At 40.7% G+C, this 21,124-nt stretch overlaps 1 protein-coding gene across 2 annotated transcripts in view; it reads left to right on the top strand.

The window, feature by feature from the left end:
- ABCA5 (ATP binding cassette subfamily A member 5) overlaps positions 1–20,866 on the top strand; it is a 113,867-nt gene extending 93,001 nt beyond the window's left edge. For both annotated transcript variants that reach the window (XM_073682525.1, XM_073682526.1), the window contains 14 exons: positions 2,809–2,946; positions 6,200–6,271; positions 11,475–11,566; positions 11,665–11,782; positions 12,450–12,567; positions 12,649–12,740; positions 13,098–13,270; positions 14,641–14,716; positions 14,799–14,893; positions 14,988–15,107; positions 15,205–15,354; positions 15,631–15,710; positions 17,112–17,167; positions 18,595–20,866. In XM_073682525.1, the coding sequence (XP_073538626.1) occupies positions 2,809–2,946; positions 6,200–6,271; positions 11,475–11,566; positions 11,665–11,782; positions 12,450–12,567; positions 12,649–12,740; positions 13,098–13,270; positions 14,641–14,716; positions 14,799–14,893; positions 14,988–15,107; positions 15,205–15,354; positions 15,631–15,710; positions 17,112–17,167; positions 18,595–18,699 (1,485 nt within the window). In that variant the 3' untranslated portion in view covers positions 18,700–20,866. The remainder of the gene's footprint in view (positions 1–2,808; positions 2,947–6,199; positions 6,272–11,474; positions 11,567–11,664; positions 11,783–12,449; positions 12,568–12,648; positions 12,741–13,097; positions 13,271–14,640; positions 14,717–14,798; positions 14,894–14,987; positions 15,108–15,204; positions 15,355–15,630; positions 15,711–17,111; positions 17,168–18,594) is intronic.
- The last annotated feature ends 258 nt before the right edge of the window (positions 20,867–21,124 follow it).

The following is a 21,124-nucleotide window of genomic DNA, read 5'->3' as shown; positions in this document are numbered from 1 at the left end:
ATCTGACCAGAGAACATTTTTCCAAAACGTTTTAGGCTTTCTCAGGTAAGTTTTGGCAAACTCCAGCCTGACTTTTTTATGTCTCGGGGTAAGAAGTGGGGTCTTCCTGGGTATCCTACCATACAGTCCCTTTTCATTCAGACGCCGACTTATAGTACGGGTTGACACTGTTGTACCCTCGGACTGCAGGGCAGCTTGAACTTGTTTGGATGTTAGTCGAGGTTCTTTATCCACCACCCGCACAATCCTGCGTTGAAATCTCTCGTCAATTTTTCTTTTTCGTCCACATCTAGGGAGGTTAGCCACAGTGCCATGGGCTTTAAACTTCTTGATGACACTGCGCACGGAAGACACAGGAACATTCAGGTCTTTGGAGATGGACTTGTAGCCTTGAGATTGCTCATGCTTCCTCACAATTTGGTTTCTCAAGTCCTCAGACAGTTCTTTGGTCTTCTTTCTTTTCTCCATGCTCAATGTGGTACACACAAGGACATAGGACAGAGGTTGAGTCAACTTTAATCCATGTTAACTGGCTGCAAGTGTGATTTAGTTATTGCCAACACCTGTTAGGTGCCACAGGTAAGTTACAGGTGCTGTTAATTACACGAATTAGAGAAGCATCACATGATTTTTCAAACCGTGCCAATACTTTTGTCCACCCTCTTTTTTAGGTTTGGTGTGGAATTATATCCAATTTGGCTTTAGGACAATTCTTTTTGTGTTTTTTCATTGAAGACAAATTAAATGAAGATAATAATACCAAAGAATTTGTGATTGCAATCATTTTCAGGAAGAAACTGAGTATTATCTGACAGAATTGCAGGGGTGCCAATACTTTTGGCCACCACTGTATGTGCTAATCTTCCACTTTTTCATCCTACCAGTTCTTGCGCCTGTCCAGCTGTGTGAACCACTCGAAAACTTTTTTTTTTCCAGTTCTCTGAAGATTTTATTAGTGCAATGCAAAGAGGAGATACAATGGCAAACTCAGTCAGGGTATCTGCACACATCACAGATTTTATGTTCACACGTTGCTTTTTTGTTGTGTTTTTTTTTTCTCTGCAGCCAAAACCTGCTCTTTTGGCAGTGAAAAAGATGCTTACAAAAAAACTTCTATTTTGGTGCAGATTATATCTGTCATTTGTCCACAGCACTTGTTTATTAAAGTTAGTTTCATTCAGCAAAAATGCAAGGTTGCATTTTTTGCAGCTTTTTTTCTCTTTCTCATTGCTTTCAATGGTGAAAAATGCTGCAAAAACGCTGATAGAATTGACATGCTGCAGTTTTAAAAAAAGCAACAGTTTTCCAATTCAGTAAAAAAAAAAGCAGTCGTGTGCATGAGATTTCTGAAATCTCCCAACTTTTGCTGGTACGGTAAAAAGCAGCTTTTAATTTGCATTAAAAAAACGCACCAAGTAATGCTGCAAAAACGCAACGTGTGAACATATCCTTACAGTGTCTGTTTTAACGTGGACACAGCTTTCCCACAGATCTGCAATAGCATCAGATACAGTCATGGCCAAAAGTGTTGACAAGTATTTCTCCCAGAAAATTATTGCAATTATACAGGTTTTGTTATGCACATGTTTATTTCATTTGTGTGTATTGGAACAACACCAAAAACCTGAGAAATAAAGGCAAATTGGACATAATTTCAAACAAAACCCCAAAATTGGGCTGGACAAAATTGTTGGCTTCTTTGCAAAATTGAGGGTAAACAACTTTGTTTCCAGCATGTGGTGTTCATTCAAACTCAACTGTGGCAAGTAACAGGTGTTGGCAACATGAAAATCACACCTGAAACCAGATAAAAAGGTTAGAAGTTGACTCAATTTTTGCATTGTGTGTCTGTTTGTGCCACACTAAGCATTGAGAACAGAAAGAGGAGAAGAGAACTGTCTGAGGACTTGAAAACCAAAATTGTTGAATAATGTCAACGTTACACATCCATTTCCAGAGATCTTGATGTTCCTTTGTCCACGGTGCAAAACAAATGGAGGAGAAAAGTGGAATTGCGCTGCTAATTTGCTATAAGAAACAAGGAGGCAAGTGGAATAAATGTGATGAGGGAACTGCACAGCTAATCTGGTATGAAAAACCAGCAATTACATACAGCCATGGGCATAATATAAGTCTGCCCTGCTACTCTGTAACTATAGACGGATCACTCTTGATAACAGGCAGTGGTCTGCATCTGCAAGTTGCTCAGAAAGGAGACATAATTTTAAAGTAATTTCTCAAAAATCAAAACTTTTTTGGTAACGAAAGTTTATTCCGTTTTTGATACGGTCTATGTTGGCGATCTGATACACATTAGCTTTTTGAAATGACCGTGACCATTTAAAGTGCTCATACATTTTTATGAAAATCAGCATGACCCTGCAGACAGATGTTAGGCTAAGGAAGGATCAGGCATGTAGTGTTTCAGCATGCCCATTCCTATGTTCCCTTTGAAGATAAGATGTTCCTGGCAGCAGATTATTCTCTTCTCCCCACATGTGAAATTGCATGGATACTCCGCCAAGTGTCCATGTGTATGAGGGATCTATAGGAATTGCTCATCTAAAATGTATGTGCCCCATCAGTGCTGTTACATCTGGATTTACAATGACTTAATTAAGTTTTACGTAGCATTAAAAATGCATCTCCTGACCCGCACCGCCAGTCCTGCATGGGCAGACCAGCATGGTGGCTCAGGTGTCCCGCTACGACAGGTCTTCTTTGGTGGCCCCTATGATGACTACAAACGTTCTGTCACGTGTGAATGTTTCACTTAGGGATCATGTTTCCTCCTTTTTTGTCTTTTAGACGGGATTGATCACCATCACCGTGATCGAGCTAGCCTCCGTCATCGGCAACGATTTGATCTCCACAGTGTGTCACGATCTCTTCTCTATATTTATTCCTATCTACCCACTTATTGGAGTCCTGATTTGTTTCTCAAGAGTAAGCACTATTCATCATTTTGCTTGTGTCTTTCTAGTATACCTGCATGCATTTTTCTCTCTCAATTTAGGAAAATTGTGCATTGGTGAGCTTTACTTTTATTCTCTGTGTATAAAAAAGCATGAAATCGATGCTGTAAGAGTAGCCCGATTTGCTCCATAAAGGGTTACCTTTTCAGATTGTGTTCAGTAGGAACCGCTGGCCAGAGAGTACACAGACAACTTTTAAAGTGTTCCTGTCATTTTAATTTTTATTACATAAATTAATAGTGCACGTAAAAATAAGCCACTTTGTAATATATCTTATCAGAGAAATCTGCTTTCTTTCTCCATCAGGACTGATCATTCATTATCAAAAATGAGAATTTTGAGAATGAATGTTCAGCCCTAGAGAAAAAAGAAGTATATTTCTCTGATAACATATATTACAAAGTTGCTTATTTGTACGTGTACTATTGATTTATGCACTAAAAATTAAAATAACATGAACACTTTAAGTGTCGGGTCTATATGGCTCTTGGGCAAGTCCCAGAGCCAGCGTTTATTTATGTCAAACAGTCCAAGCCTTGCGCATGTTTACAAAGTGATACACATTCAATAGCGAATTCCAGTAAATAAGCAAGAATGATTGTTTCTCAGAAGGTGAAAAAGTCACGGTCTCGAGAACTACTGTCAACACATCTGCCGGCATGTTTGCACATCTACAGCGTGAATCTATTCAAGACATATTTTATCAAGCATTACAGTTTAGTAGATTAATCTAACTCTTAACACCACCTTCTTCAAAAAATAGTTACACCCCTTTCTTACTGGTATTGCTGCACCGCTCCACTGGTGTGAATCGTGCAAAGCTGCAATACCACACACAACTCGAAGATGACAGTGGCTTTATTTTTGAAAGATGGTGGCCGAATCCTGAATAATTTTATAAAAGAACCATTCCCATGAAATTTTGTATGCCCTAAACCTCTGTGAATGTATGTGTAATGTATTATAACCGCGTTAATATACTCACCGATTGCCCAGTTTCCAGCGCTGCTCCGACCCTCTACTCACTAGCGTGTCTCCAGTTCTAGAATCATGGAACGGTAGAGTTGGTTCTGATTTGCTGGTTCACATTGGAGTTTGTGTGTTTCTTGGAAGTTGCTTTTACAATGTACATAGACTTATATTGTAAAAGTGACTTCCAGCTTACACATAGCCCCACGTTATCCAGAGTGTCAGAATAGAAGTGAGTGAGAAGAGGATCGAAACGGCGTTAGAAACTGGGGCAGATGGCGATCGTTGAGTATATTAACTCACCTACACTGTCTTACATACAAATTTACACAGTTTTAGGTCATAAAAAATGTAATGGGAGTGATTTTTTAATGATAGGGCCCTGCCCAATCATAGAGAACTGTAATTGTATCACTGCACAGTTCTCTCTCTCTGTCTCCTCTCTGCAATTATCTCCATAATCAGTGCTGGGAAGAAGCAGGAATCTGAAACAAGACCTTTAGGCTATGTGCCCACGATGCAGAAATGCTCCGGATTTTTCCTGTGCTTTTCTGCATCTGCCTGGCAGAAAAAACGCATGCGGATTGCGCCTTAGGCTGTGTGCCCACGATGCGTGTTTTAAGTGTTTCTGCAGTAGCAGAAACGCTTAAAAAACGCATGGTAGAAGGCCTGCTATGTTCCCCAATGATAATCCACATGTGCTGTGCACATGCTGCAGAAATTTCCGCTGCGGATTATCATTGCGGAAAAAAACGCAGCACTACCAATTATTTTGCGGAAGCGCTGCGTTTTCGCCGCCATTGACTTGCATTGGAACGCATGGATTCCGCATCATTGTATATGTAGATGCGCATTCCATGCGTTCCAATATGCGGATGGTACCCGGGTGTGGAGGACAGGAGACTCTCCTCCGGACCTGGGTACCATAGAACCTGTAAAAAAAAGAATAAAATAAAAAATAAATATTATATTTACCTTATATTTGGCCCCCGCTGCGCTTGTCCTCCCATGCCGGCAGATCGCGGTGGACTGAAGGACCTGCGCTGACGTCAATCATGTGAGACGGGTCAGGCGATGCTGATGTCAGCAGGTCCTTCAGTGTACCGCGATCTGCCGGCAGCCAGGACGGAGCGAAGTAAGACTCCGGGGGCCATCGGAAGGTAAGTATATATTTATTTTTTTATTTTTAACCATTCTTTAGGGTCACACTATATAAATCCATGCTGTTTGCATGGATTTATATAGTGTGACCAAGTTGACAAGCACTTTCCAAGTGATGCTAAAATCGCTTGGAAAGCGCTTGTCAACCCGCATGCGAAAATGCATGTGAAGAACGCTTCACATCCGCATGTCCCTGGCAGGAAAACGCATGTACAATCCGCATGTACAATCCGCATGCGTTTTTTCTGCCAGGGAGATGCAGAAACGCTCTGGAAAAATCCGTAGCATTTCTGCATCGTGGGCACATAGCCTTACCGTAGACCATCAGGAATGCTGGCATTAACTGGCTGGCACTAGGGGTACAGGCATTTAGGGAACCTGTCGCTCGATTTATGCTATCCAAACCCCGGGCAGCATGACTCTAGTGACAAGTTCCCTTTAATCCCTTCACTGCCCTAAGACCACTGGCCTGCCGCCAATGGCGGCAGGACACGTCACTGCTTTGGGGCCCGTAAGACGGGGGGCCCGCAGCAGGCCCTCACATGGGGGTATCAAAATGGGGGTATCATACTGTGTTTGGGGGGCACTTTTGTTTGCATAATTCTTTATGGGGGCAATGAAAGAAGAATCTAGGACTTCAGCAGGAGGAAAAGTACTATGCAAAGGCTGGAAAGTTGTGAGGTATGCTCTTCTGTGACCCCCGACAATTATTTTACATTTTTTTTGGGGGGGTGGGGGCAATTAGAACTTCTGCTATGGGGCCCCATTAGAACTCCTGCTATGGGGCCCCATGATTTCTATGTACGCCTCTGCCTAGGACCCTAGGAAGGGCACATAAAAATCTCCAGTTTCTAATGTCGTGTGTAGTGTTATCGGAGGCCGTCAGCTTGTCTGCAGTGGTCACAGTGATTGATGACTGACACCTGATCCCTGCAGGCTATAAACAGAGACCAGTGTGGCTAGTTGAGGATTGGGGATTGAAGAGGGGTATAGGTTTGTTTATCTTTATTTTCACCTGTTCTGGTCTTCTGTCTTGGTCGCCACATATAGTGACACTGGTTGTGCTTGTTCTCATTGGTATTTCTGTCTTGCAGATGTCCTGGAAAGTGTCAGGAGATGAAAACAGCTACACACAACTGGGAAGAGTGCTGGTGTCCGTCATATCTGTAAGTAAGAGCAGTTGCCTTATGTGTTACTTTAGGAAACAGCAGGGGATCAGCATTCTTGGTGGTCTGTATGATGGATGTGTCAGGACACATAAACTGCGTCTTATCCTGCTGACAGAATAATGGTGAGACGTTTTTTTTCTCTACGCCACTTGTAAGATGTTCACACATGCAGTTTGCCTCGGCGTTTATGTCAAATGTCCGCCAGGTGAACGCCATTGACCCTGCAAAAAAATGACCTATACCTTAGCTGTTTGGAATAATAAACTTTGCAGAGGCGTTATGCTCAGTCAGTCACCCCCCCCCAGCTAGGACTCTGTATGGTGATCATCTGATCACTGTAGAACAGCCAATTGAAATAGATTTCTGTTCTGCTTGTCAGGGAAGGAGCAGAGCATCTCATGTAGCATGAAAATATACCTGAGAAAATCATTTCACTGAAAACAGAAAGGGACTAAATTGTTCGCTACCAGAAGGGGAAGGAGACTGATTCTGTCCAGAGACTGCCCCCAGCTGCAAAGCAGCCAAAGGAGGTAGCTTTCCAATCTGATTTTCAGGGAATGTACAGAGGTGACAATACACTTGCAAAAAATCCCTCGGTGGAAGCAGGCAGGGAATATATTATCTGCTAGAACGGGAAGGAGACGAATTCTGACCGTCAACAGCGTAGGAACCAATGTACACATTTGGTCAAAATTGTTGGTACCCCTCGTTTAATGAAAGAGAAACCCACAATGGTCACAGAAATAACTTGAATGTGACAAAAGTAATAATAAATTAAAAATCTATGAAAATGAACAAATGAAAGTCAGTCATTGCTTTTCAACCCTGCTACCTCAGAATTTAAAAAAAAATTCAACTCATGAAATAGGCCTGGACAGTAATGATGGTACCCCTGAAAATAATGTGACAATAGGGACATGTTAAATCAAGTTGTGTCCACTAATTAGCATCACAGGTGTCTACAATCTTGTAATCAGTCAGTGGGTCTGTATATAGGGCTACAGATACTCACTGTGCTGTTTGGTGACATGGTGTGCACTACACTCAACATGGACCAGAGGAAGAAATGGAAAGTGTTGTCTCAGGAGAGTAGAAAGAAAATTATAGACAAGCATGTTAAAGGTAAAGGTTATAAGATCATCTCCAAGCAGCTTGATGCTCCTGTGGCTACAGTTGCACATATTATTCAGAAATTTAAGATCCATGGGACTGTAGCCAACCTCCCTGGACGTGGCCACAGGAGGAAAATTGATGACAAATGAAAGAGACAGATAATACGAATGGTAACAAAAGAGCTCATAAAAACTTCTAAAGAGATTGAAGGTGGACTTCAAGCTCAAGGAACATCAGTGTCAGATTGCACCATCCGTCGTTGTTTGATCCAAAGTGGACTTCATGGGAGACGACCAAGGAGAACACCATTGTTGAAAAAAAATCATAAAAAAGCCAGACTGGAATTTGCCAAACTACATGTTGACAAGCCACAAAGCTTCTGGTGGAATGTCCTACGGACAGATAAGACAAAAATGGAAGTTTTTGGCAAGGTACATCAGCTCTATGTTCACAGACTAAAAAAATGAAGCATATCAAGAAAAGAACACTGTCCCTACTGTGAAACATGGAGGAGGCTCTGTTATGTTCTGGAGTGGCTTTGCTGCATCTGGCACAGGGTGTCTTGAATCTGTGCAGGGTACAATGAAATCTCAAGACTATCAAGGGATTCTAGAGAGAAAAGTGCTGCCCAGTGTCAGAAAACTTGGTCTCAGTCACAGGTCATGGGTCTTGCAACAGGATAATGACCCAAAACACACAGCTGAAAACACCCAAGAATGGCTAAGAGGAAAACATTGGACTATTCTGAAGTGGCCTTCTATGAGCCCTGACCTAAATCCTATTGAGCATCTTTGGAAAGAGCTGAAACATGCCGTCTGGAAAAGGCAACCTTCAAACACGAGACAACTGGAGCAGTTTGCTCATGAGGAGTGGGCCAAAATACCTGTCGAGAGGTGCAGAAGTCTCATTGACAGTTACAGGAATTGTTTGACTGCAGTGCTTGCCTCAAAGGTTGTTCAACAAAATATTAAGTCAGGGGTACCATCATTTCTGTCCAGGCCTATTTCATGAGTTAAATTTTTTTTAAATTCCATGGAAGCAGGGTTGAAAAGCAATGTCTGACTTTCATTTGTTCATTTTCATAGATTTTTAATTTATTATTCCTTTTGTCAGATTCAAGTTATTTCTGTGACCATTGTGGGTTTTTCTTTCATTAAACGAGGGGTACCAACAATTTTGACCACGTGTGTAAGTAGCTTTCTATCCTGATTGTTAGGGAACAAGCTAAGCTTTTGAAGTAGCATGACAGTATAGCTGAGAAAACTTCTTGTTCAGTTAAAACAAGAATGGACTACAGTGGGTACGGAAAGTATTCAGACCCCTTTAAATTTTTCACTCTTTGTTTCATTGCAGCCATTTGGTAAATTCTAAAAAGTTCATTTTTTTCTCATTAAAGTACACTCTGCACCCCATCTTGACTGAAAAAAACAGAAATGTAGAAATTTTTGCAAATTTATTAAAAAAGAAAAACTGAAATATCACATGGTCATAAGTATTTAGACTCTTTGCTCAGTATTGAGTAGAAGCACCCTTTTGAGCTAGTACAGCCATGAGTCTTCTAGGGAATGATGCAACAAGTTTTTCACACCTGGATTTGTGGATCCTCTGCCATTCTTCCTTGCAGATCCTCTCCAGTTCCGTCAGGTTGGATAGTGAACGTTGGTGGACAGCCATTTTTAGGTCTCTCCAGAGATGCTCAATTGGGTTTAGGTCAGCGCCCTGGCTGGGCCAGTCAAGAATGGTCACAGAGTTGTTCTGAAGCCACTTCTTTGTTATTCCAGCTGTGTGCTTAGGGTCATTGTCTTGTTGGAAGGTGAACCTTCGGCCAAGTCTGAGGTCAAGAGCATTCTAGAAGAGGTTTTCATCAAGGATATCTCTGTACTTGGCCGCATTCATATTTCCTTCAATTGCAACCAGTCGTCCTTTCCCTGCAGCTGAAAAACACCCCCATAGAATGATGCTGCCACCACCATGTTTCACTGTTGGGATTGTATTGGGCAGGTGATGAGCAGTGCCTGGTTTTCTCCACACATACCGCTTAGAATTATCACCAAAAAGTTCTATCTTCGTCTCATCAGACCAGAGAATCTTATTTCTCATAGTCTGGGAGTCCTTCATGTGTTTTTGAGCAAACTCTATGCGGGCTTTCATATGTCTTGCACTGAGGAGAGGCTTCTGTAGGGCCACTCTGCCATAAAGGTCCGACTGATGGAGGGCTGCAGTGATAGTTGACTTTGTGGAAATTTCTCCCATCTCCCTACTGCATCTCTGGAGCTCAGCCACAGTGATCTTGGGGTTCTTCTTTACCTCTCTCACCAAGGCTCTTCTCCCACAATTGCTCAGTTTGGCTGGACAGCCAGGTCTAGGAAGACTTCTGGTGGTCCCAAACTTCTTCCATTTAAGGATTATGGAGGCCACAGTACTCTTAGGAATCTTGAGTACTGCAGAAATTCTTTTGTAACCTTGGCCAGATCTGTGCTTTGCCACAATTCTGTCTCTGAGCTCCTTGGGCAGTTCCTTTGAGCTCATGATTCTCATTTGCACTGTGAGCTGTGAGGTCTTATATAGACAGGTGTGTGCCTTTCCAAATCAAGTCCTATCAGTTTAATTAAACTCAGCTGGACTCCAATGAAGGAGTAGAACCATCTCAAGGAGGATCTCATGGAAATGGACAGCATGTGGCTTAAATATGAGTGTCTGAGCAAAGGGTCTGAATACTTATGACCATGTGATATTTCACTTTTTCTTTTTTAATAAATTTGCAAAAATGTCTACATTTCTGTTTTTTCAGTCAAGATGGGGTGCAGAGTGTACTTTAATGAGGAAAAAAATGAACTTTTTAGAATTTACCAAATGGCTGCAATGAAACAAAGAATGAAAAATTTAAAGGGGTCTGAATACTTTCCGTACCCACTGTATATTGTTAGGTGCCAGAGGGGGAAGAAGGCTAATTCTGACCAGAGTCTGACCTAAACAGCAGAGCAGCCAATATAAATAGTTTTCTACTCTGATTGTCAGGTAATGAGCTGAGCTTCTGCAGTAGCATGATAGTATAGTTGAGAAAACTCCTTGTTAATTTGAAGCATGAATGGATTATATTGTTAGCTGCCAGAGGGGAAAGGAGACTAATTCTGTCCAGAGTTCACCATTGGCATCAAAACAGCCAGTGGAAATGACTTTCCACCCTGATTGTCATGGAAAGAGCAGAACTTCTGCAGTACATGGTAGTAAAGCTGAGAAAACTCATTTTTCAGTTAAAGCAAGAAGGGACTATACTGTCAGCTTCCAAAGGAGGAAGCAGATTGATTCATCCCAGAGCCACTCTTGGCAGAAAATGAGCCAATAGAAATAGCTTTGTGTCCTGCTTGTCAGGGAAGGAGCAGATTCTCTTCTCTTCATGGCCGTATAACAGAAGATTTTTTACTCCGAGAAAGCAAGAAGGGACTATAATGTTATCTTCCAGAGGGGAGGAAACAGATTCTATATAGAGCCCACCTTCAGCAGCAGAGCAGCCAGTGGAAATTGGTTTCTACCCTACTGTTTGGGGAAGAAACATTGTCTCTTAAGTAGCATGGCAGTACAAATGAGAAGGATTCTTCTGCAAGGGTAGTAAGAAGATGTTATACTGTCAGTTGCCAGAGGAGAAAGGAGACTAATTTTGTCCAAAGCCAACCCACGGAATCAGAGTATTGCTCCTTTCCTGACAAGCAGGGCATAAAGCTAAATCTCTGCAGGATAATGGCAGTCTCCTGAAAGTCTCCTTCTGCAGGGGTAGTAAGAAGGTGCCATACCATCTGCTGCCAGAGGGGGGAGGAGACTGATTTAGCCCATAGTCTGACCCAGCAGCAGAATGGGGTAAACACTAAAGCAAAAAATGATGAAAAGATAGTTTTCTTCCTAGAAGCACTGCAAATTACTTTAAAATGGATATTTAATATGAAAGTAACTCCTGGGATAACGCCTTTAAACCAGTAAGCTCCAGAGGTTCTTCCTTGTCCCATTTCTGAGCAGTTCATTGTGAATAATAAAGCATTACTGCTGCTAATGGGCACATGAAATGCTGATATATGGGTACATATCTTTGCAGCCTTATCTGCAGTGTGTGATTTTACTCCTAATTCTGGGTTACCTGGAGGTAAAGAATGGAGGCAAGTCCATAAGGAAAGACCCTGTTTTCAGGTACGTGATTATATGTATACTGGCTGTGGATATTGAAGACATTAGATGGAAAGTTCGCCAGGTCCCAATGTAAATGTTACACTGCATTTTCATCGCAGGACGAAAGCTAAGAAAAATAAGACGTGGAAGTTCACAGAGGTGCCAGAAGATGAGGATGAGGATGTGCGGGTGGAAAGAGCTAGGGTTGGCGAGTACATGGCATCAAACTGCTACGAGGTATGACCATTTATAACTCGTAAAAAAAAAAAAAGTTCTTAGGACATTTAAGGACCCCGGAATTTTTGTTTTTTACCTTCCCTTATTCCAAGACCAGACACATCCATATGAGGACTTGATTTTCTGCAGTAAAAATGACCTAGCAAAATAATTCTCCAAGTCAATTCGATTACATCAATACCAAACTTGTCCAATTTTTTTTGTCATTTTAGTGGTGAAAAAAATCTGAAATTCGTATAAAAAAAAATTTGTGTCACCAATTTTTTGAGACCCATAAATAGCAGATTTTTTTATTGATACCATTATAGAGTACATATGAAATTTTGTTGGCTTTTTGTTGCATTTCTTTTTTTGGGGGGGTTGGAAAACTGTGGCAAGCAAAAAGTGGCAATTGTTCCGTTTCTATTTCTTTCTTTCTTTTTGGCTTCAATAATACAACTTCAATAATTGTATATTTTGTTCCGACTTTTTTGGGGGACACAGTAATACCAAATATATTTAATTTTTCAAATTTCTTTATTTTTAATGAAGGAAAATGAGAGAATGATGCAAATTTTTCTGTATTTTTTTTTCTTTTTAGATTTTTTTCTACCTTTTTTTGTATTCTTACTTGTTTTTTTAAGTCTACTTAGGGGACTAATTGTCATCCACTTCTCTTCTACTCCAGAAGCCTGCCATCATGGTCAGCGGGCTACATAAAGAATATCAAGAAAAAGGCAAAACCATCATTGGAAAGACGATGAGAAAACTAGTCGCTAATAACATATCGTTTTGTGTAAGAAAAGGTGATGACGGTCGCTGCGGAGAACGCACATAGATATATGTATAGTGGGGGTCTCTCGTGGATAATCTGCTCTTTTTTCCAGGAGAAATTCTTGGATTGGTGGGGCCAAACGGAGCGGGAAAAAGCACATTACTGGACATCATGGTTGGTCAGACCGAACCTAATGCTGGACAGGTTAGTGAGATTTCAATGTAATACACCTCCTGCTTGTTTGTCAGCTGTTATACACTCCATGCTTATTTGTCAGATTTTATACACCCACTGCTTGTTTGTCAGTTGTTATATACCCCCTGCTTATTTGTCAGCTGTTATTCCTCCCCTTGCTTGTTTGTCAGCTGTAATACTTTCCCTTCTTGTTTGTCAGCTGTTACACACTCCCTGCTTGTTCATCAGCTGATCGCTGCCATGTTTCTACAGGCGGATGATCCGGAACGATTATCTTTCCATGTAAAAAGGGCACCGAACAATAAGGACGACATTACAGTGTGATTTGGGTTGTATTAATATATCCGGTCGATATTATGTCCTTAGATTTTGATAGGTGACACAGACTCTGCAGAACGAGGGAGCGACGCTGTACAATTTGTGGGGTATTCGCCCCAAGTAAACTATCTGTGGCCGGAGGTGAAGCTAGAGGAACACCTTGAGACCTACGGATCCATCAAAGGCATGAGCAAAAGCAACCTGAAAGAGATAATAAAAAGGTACGAAGTCTAATAACTGGATTATGAATGTAACTGCACATTTTTCTAACCCCTTTTTTCATTTTGTATGCTTGTTTTTTTGCCTCCCTTTCTCCCAAGAGCCATAACTTTTTATTTTTGCATTCATGTCGCCATATGAGGCCTTGTATTTTGTTTTTTTTGCAGGACAAGTTATACTTTTGAATGACCCCATTAGAAAAAAAATCCTAGTGGGCTAAATTATGTAAAAAAAAAAACTGCATTTCCACCATTGTTTTTTGAGTTTTGCTTTTACGGTGTTCATTGTGTGGAAGAAACCACCTGGTAACATGACGATTACGGAAATACCAAAAATTGTATAGTTTATTTTTAATATAATTTAAGTGATTGAAAAAATAGGGAAAAATTCCAGGGTGAAATGGCGAAAATCATGTAATTCGGCCATTGTTCTTTTAAGCTCCGATTTAAAGACTTTCATTGTGCAGTAAAACCGTACTGGCAACATGATTCACCAGGTCAGTAAGATCATGGCTGACACTTGTATATTTTTTTTTATTATTTTAGTAATTAAAAAATAGTTTTACCATTTTCTGAGACTCGTAACTTTTTTTTTCTGTCACTGGAGCTGAGTGACAGCTTGGTTTTTGTGCACCATGTTGCAGTTTATATTGGCACAATCTTGGCCTATATGAAACATTTTGATTGCTTTTTATTGCATTTTTGGAGGTGGGGCCGCAACAAAAAAATTTTTGATTTGCGTTTCCAGTGCTTATTATTTGGGTTAAATAATTTTATTTATAGATCTGACTATTGCAAATGTGGCAATACTGAATGTGTTTCTTTTTTTCATTCTTATTATTTATTTTTCTATTGGGAATAAAAAAAAATTATATTTTTAAAAACATTTATTTTTTTTATTTTTCAGTGCTTATCATTTGTATTAAATACTTTTATATTTTGATAGATGTTACATTTGCAGATATGGCAATAATATATGTGTTTCTTTTTTTATTATTATTTTTTACTTATACATTGGGAATATTTTTTTATATTTTTTTAAACCATTTTAACTTGAGACTGCATTTGTTTGATCACTTGTATCATAGACTGCAATCATTCAGTATTGCAGTATGTAGTGAATTTAACAGTTTCCTGTGAAGCCCAGCTATGGCCTGGGCTTCATATGAGTACAAGGGGAACAGTGATAGGGGCCTTTAGTAGGCCCCCGTCTGATATAGTAAACCATTGGCGCCTTGCACCTTCGTTCTACAGCAGGGATGGAAGCTGGCTCTGATCTCTGCTTTTGGAGGCTCATGCTGGCTGTATGATACAACTGATACGCAGCCCACTTGTATTGCCGTCCTCACTTCTCATGGCTTCTCTGATTGCAGGATAGTAGAGACTCTGGATATGAAGGAAGATCTCCGTAAACCGGCTAAGAAGCTTTCCTTGGGATCCCAGCGAAAGGTAATTTTAACCCTTTTAGGCCTGACTTGTAGATAAACGTTTCCCCCGGGAGAGGCCTATAAATATACTGTTTCCTCTCCAGTTGTGTTTTGCACTCAGCATGCTGGGGAATCCTGACGTCGTCCTGTTGGATGAGCCCTCCAACGGCATGGACTCCAAGGCCAAGCAGCGCATGTGGTGAGCACGGCTGGGCTTTGCACTGCTTTTGTTTGCTTTTTTTTTATACCTTTTTATGGCTGTGTCATTACTCACCTCTGTCATGCGTCTTCAGGCAAGTGATACGGTCGACATTCAAAGGCAAAGAGCAGGCGGCAGTGCTAACCACGCATTTCATGGAGGAGGCTGAAGCTGTGTGTGACCGGGTGGCTATCATAGTATCTGGGGAGCTGAGGTGGGTGCAGTCCATGGATAAATCGTATGACCCATCACATGGGTGATGTTTCTGAGATGTAACTTGTTATTTGGTTTGTCCTTGCCTTTCATTCCAGATATATCGGCTCAGTTCAGCACCTGAAGAGTAAGTTTGGTCGCCATTTCTCCTTAGATCTGAAGCTCGATGCTGACTCGGGGGTGCAGCAGATGGAGCTCCTGCATCGGGAGATCCTGAAACACTTCCCCAATGCTAGCCGGCAAGAGAGGTATGATGAGGCTCAACCGAATCGCCCATATTGCCCCGAATTGGGTAGAGATGACAGCTGTCAGTAGGATTGATTGCAGGGCGCGATGGGTTTTTACAATACAAGGTTTTTAAACCCTTCAACAGTGTAAAGTAGGAGACTGGTTGGCTGGGTGAGAGGTCTTTGCCAAAGTGTGTTAGGGGTAAAGTTCTTCCTTTTTAGGAAAGCACCAAACTGTCATAGGGAGACTTATAGGCCATGCAATCCTCCTTAATAATATAATTATCCTGATTTCAGTTTTGCCTCCTTGATGTCATACAAAGTTCCTAAAAGTGACGTCCAGTCCCTGTCACAGGCGTTCTTTAATCTGGAGCAAGGTGAGAACATCATTAGTTATTATGCCACATCAATGATTGAAGACGGCCTAGAAAAACTCCTTGGGGTCTGATTCATCAAGACTGGCTTAGCGCGCACTCATGCTTTACCAGTCTTGCTGGAGTACAAGACGCTGAATTCATTAAGAGGTGCATATGCACCTACGTGAGCTGCGCCAGAAATACTACTCGTTAGTCACTGGAACATTGTGGCCCTTATAGACCATCAGTGATCTGATACTCAAGATCATCAATATTCAACCCATTGCAGTTCTAGGATGTACGTGTACCATGTACGTTCTACGTGGGATGCATGGAGCCGACTTAGGAGCTAAGCCAACTGTGTTAAACAGCCAGCACCTACTTCTAACAGAAGTGACTGGAGCTAGCTCCGATCACTGCTGTTTAAGTGCCATTGTCAATTTGTGACAGCGGAATTTAAATGCTGGTGATCTGTATGCAAGCTCCTTGGCGGGCTGATCTGCCCACAAAAAGCAAGATTGCAGGATGATGATGGGTTTCCTGTCACTGCCATGTTTGTACTCCCATGAAGCTCAGCCAGTGGCAGGGCTTCATAGGAGATCATGATTTTTCTCTGTCGCTTCATTGGGGGACGTATGATTTTTAATATATAGTGTAGTATTGCAGTATATAGTACTAGTGATCGCAGGTTCCAATTCCATAGGAGGTCTAAAAAAAAAAAAAGTAAAAGGTAATAATTTTTTTGTATATATTAGAAAATGCGAAAAAATTTTGAATCGGCCCCTTTTCCCCAATCCAACATTAAAGCAATAAAACATAGACATTTTTTATTACTGCTTCCACAAAAGTCTGATCTATGAAATTATAAAATTTATTAAAATAAAAGCACCTGTTTTTGACATCTTGCATTCCCCCAAAAAAATGTAATACAAAGTGATCAATGTGTTGTATGTGGCACCCATAAAAATGACAATAACAAAAATAAAAAAGGGGTCTCCGAGAACGATTGCACTAAGCAAGTATTTTTATACAAAGTTATGATTTTTTTTAAGCCACTAAAATAATACCTAACTTATTTAGTTTTATTTATCATCAGAATCGTACTGACCTGGAGAATTCTGTTTAAGATTATTCTTTGCCCATAATGAATTCTGTATCGACAAATAACAATAGCGTAATTGTTTTGTTTTGTTTTCACTATTTCTCCACACTTGGAATTTTTACTTCGTTTTTTTCTAGTACATAATATAATATGGTAAAGTGAATGGCATTTTTCAACCCTACAACTCACCCCGCAAAACATAAACCCTCCTACGGCTATGTTGACGGGAAAAAAAAGTTATGACTCCGGAAGAGTTCTTCAAGAGTTAATATAGATGTTATGGATTGAATTGAGATTTATTTTGTATCCATTTTCTCCAGTGAAGCGATCATTCAATGTGGAGGAGTACAGCTTTTCACAGTCAACGCTCGAACAGGTAATGTTGGGTTAATTTCCATGTAAAGGAGCTTTTCCAACACATATAATATACTGATAGATCCCATAAATGATTGAGGTCTCCTGAGTAATGTTGGGCGCAGCAGACCCATCCTAAAGAAGCAAAGATTGCTATGCTGAGAATAATGCCAGTTTTTGTGTCATCTTCTTAATGATATTTAGTCCATAATGAATATTTTAATTACAGCCAGTGCTACATTTGAGGTTAGCTCTCAGTCCACAAGACTTAAAGGGGTTGTCCACTACTCAGACAGCCCCTTCTCACTCACAATATTCCCCCACTCAGAATAAAAACACCTTATACTCCGGTCCGGACATCGTTACAGTGCTGTTGGGTCTCCCGGGGCTATCGTGACATTGTCACATAGCCCTGCCGCAATCAGCGACTACTAATGGCCCGCTTCACTCTCACTTTTTTCAGACGTAACTGAGAAAGTCACAGCTCTCACTTTTTCCCGATATCAGTTTCGTCCAAAGGAAGTGAGAATGACGCAGCCCATTGGTGGCCACTGTTTGGCTTCAGGGTTCACGTGACATAACGTTACGCCAGCCTCGGGAGATCCAAAGTCGCTGGTGTGGCACCGAAGGTGAGTATAGGCTAATTTTATTCTATGTGAAGGAACGTTGTAATTGAGAAGGGGTTGTCTGAGTCGTGGACAACCCCCTTTAAAGAGAACCTGTTACTTGCTCAGAATAGTGTGTTAAATCGCTTGTAAAAAAAAAAAAACAAACCTCTGAGCTTCCCTGATTCTGCCACTCTTTTCTGTTTTGCTTTGCATTGCTCCATTGCAGAGATATTCACATTTGTTTCTTCTGGAGCGCACTATGTGAAATCTCTAACTATGTGTTTCCTCAGAGTCTTCTCTGTGGACGTGTGCTAACAACCTTTCCTCCCAGACACTGCCAATCACAGCTTCTGAGACTCCTTAACTGATTGAGCTGTGATTGGCAGAATCTGGGAGGGAAGGGTGTTAGCACACGTCCACAGAGAAGACTCTGAGGAAACACATATAGTTAGAGATTTCACATAGTGCACTCCAGAAGAAACAAATATGAATTTGCAACGCAAAACAGAAAAGAGCCGCAGAATCAGGGGAGCGCAGGGATTTTTATATTTATTTCATTTTTTTGAGCATGTGACAGGTCCCCTCTATATGGTTATACTGTAGGCACGCTAAATTAGAAATGTTTTTGCCATTTATAGACAAAAATGCAGTTTTATTTCCTTTTTTTTGATGTTTAGTCACATGACACATTTAATTTGAGCTCTCAGTCCACAAGACTTACAGGGTTATTCCCATTTTTAAATGTTATTGTTAATACCTTTCTGGGGGAGTGGTTAAATGCTTGCATCCCACGTACGCATCATTGCAAAATGCCAATTCCTTGTGACTTTGCCACCCGCAGGTGTTCATTGAACTTGCCAAGGAGCAGGAAGAAGACGACAATTTCGCCACCATGAATAGCACCCTCTGCTGGAACAGGAGACAGGAGGATAGAGTTGCCTTCTGAGCGCTGCATTAAACAAAAAAACTGCACCCGTGCAAGTCTATAAAGCTGCTCCACTTCAACTCTTGCCTGAGGGACCAATGGCACGGTGTTTTGGTGCGGTGTTGCCGACCCCTTTCCGGCTGTCTTTGAGGACCGCGCTGTGTCTGTATACCCTGTGCGCTGAGTTTACTTGAAAACAGGAGGGCTCTGAAATTCAGGTTTTTTAAGGGATCATAAGCACCTCATGAGTAATTTAGTGCTTTAACCTCTTGCAGGCATTCCAGCACTGTGACTACTATACCATCGTCTTATAACCTATATATCACCGGGATCAGCTGTCTCGTCGTACGAACCCCAAGTCTTCCTTGTGCCCATGGATGTTTCCACTATGTAGGGACAGTGAACAATGCCCCCCTTACTACTTCAGCGTCATCCTTGGGATCTGCTACTGAGAACCAAATTTAGAAAGTTAGAACTTTAGTTAGTGTTTTTTTATTAAAAGTTCTAGAACCCCCTTAAAGTGCGTCAGGGGAGCCCTCCAATTTACCTGCCCTGCTAATCATTACCTCTCTAGATCAGGGGTGCACAACCTGGGGACTACATGTGGCCTGTAATGCCATTGTGTGCGGCCCCCCAATCATTTGGCTACATATATGCTTCCCGATGTCAGAAAGAAGACACAAGCCCCCTTATACACATTACATTAACCCCTTCCTGACAGGGTCATTTTTCCTTTTTAAATTTCTCTTTTTTTCCTTCTCCATTTCTAAGAGAAGAGCCATAACTTTTTTTTTCTGACGACATAGCTGTCCAAGGGCTTGTATTTTGCGGGACGAGTTGTAGTTTTGTATGACCCCATTCATTTTACCATATAATGTACTGAACAACATTTCAATTGGGGTGAAATGATGAAAAACATGCAATTCCCCCATTTTTTTCTTTTTTAAACCTTCAATTTTACAGCATTTGTGACCCAGTAACATGATTTTCCAGCTCAGTACAATTACGGAGATACCAAACTTTTTTTATTAATATTTTAGTGATTAAAAAAATTCTGACGTTTTGTAAAAAAAAATAAATAAAATGTGTCGCCATTTTTTGAGACCGTAACTTTTTTCTTTTTCTGTGGATGTTACTGTATGAGAGCTTGTTTTTTCTGTACCTAGCCATAGTTTTTATTGTTCCACTTTGGGGTGCATAAAAGCTTTGCATTTTTTGGGGAGGTGCAGTAATAGAGGCGTTTTTAGCATCTCAATTTGTTTTTCTCTCTCTTGCCTTATCGGATAAATGTTAGATTTTGATCAGACTTTTACAGATGCAGTGATACCAAATATTATTTTTTTAATATTCTCTTGATTTAATATATATATAATATACATACACATATATATATATATATATATATTTATATGTATATATATTTATATAATTTTAAAAACTTTTTAAAATCACTTTCAATTTTCATTTTTTTAGTTCCCCCTATGGACTTGAACCTGTGATCAGGTTCCCTTAGCTAAAGCAACAGCTTATCAGAGTGACCGGATGTTGGGTGGAAGTAAAGAAAAGTGTTGGCTGCATAGATTTTTTTAAAGGATCTGCTTGCTCTATATACAGTATTTTAGTGATATATTAGTATTAGTCCCCCGTGGATAGGGAATAATTTTCTAATTTGAGAATACTTTTTTTTTCTCCGTGGGGACAAGCCCCCGCCAGCACCGCCTGGCAGCTGCTTACTCCCCATAGAAAACACGTGCAAACCGGGCCGAAACAACTGTGTATGAATATAGGGAAAGGGGGTTGGGGAAACAAGCATTTGATTTTTACTGCCCATTATGTACTAATGATGCATTGTGTGGCCATCTCTTTGAGGGGGAAGAATTAGTTCAGTTTGACCCCGAGACCTAAAAAGTTTGTGCACCCCTCCCCTGCTCTAGAGACAGACTGGAATTGTATCACGCTGCACTTCCTGCTTTGACCAATAGGTGACTCAAACTAATATTCAAAAAACATACATGTTTCATATTGGCTGGAGATATGGCATTGTTTAATTTCACCATAAATAATATCTCAAAGTATGGTACAGTGGATTGTACAAATTATTAACCTATATTTGGGTGCCAAAGCATCCAAAGATACCACTGACAATTCAATTAAAAAATTAGTTATCTTTATTGAACAATTATAATGTAGACCAAAACCACATTAAAATGCAGTAATATAAAAAGACTGCACAGAGATAGAACAAAGAGGGATTTACAAGCAAAAAGTGGTGGTAAGCCCAATGCTGGGTATGGTATTCCAACAACAGTCTTCTCTATATAGCCTAACCAGAGACATTAGTGTATCCAAGGGGAGTGTGAGAAAGCTGTATGTGTGCGAAACGCGCGTCGGGGTGATTGGTGGTGGCCCGCAGTATTTCATGCTGACATGGGTACGTTTATTTCTA

Source organism: Phyllobates terribilis, unplaced genomic scaffold (genome assembly GCF_046119375.1).
Source record: "Phyllobates terribilis strain yellow unplaced genomic scaffold, ASM4611937v1 Scaffold_5__5_contigs__length_657084704, whole genome shotgun sequence".
Taxonomy (NCBI): domain Eukaryota; kingdom Metazoa; phylum Chordata; class Amphibia; order Anura; family Dendrobatidae; genus Phyllobates; species Phyllobates terribilis.
The sequence above is the reverse complement of the archived record's forward strand: the minus strand, read 5'-3'. Positions and strand labels throughout refer to the sequence as shown.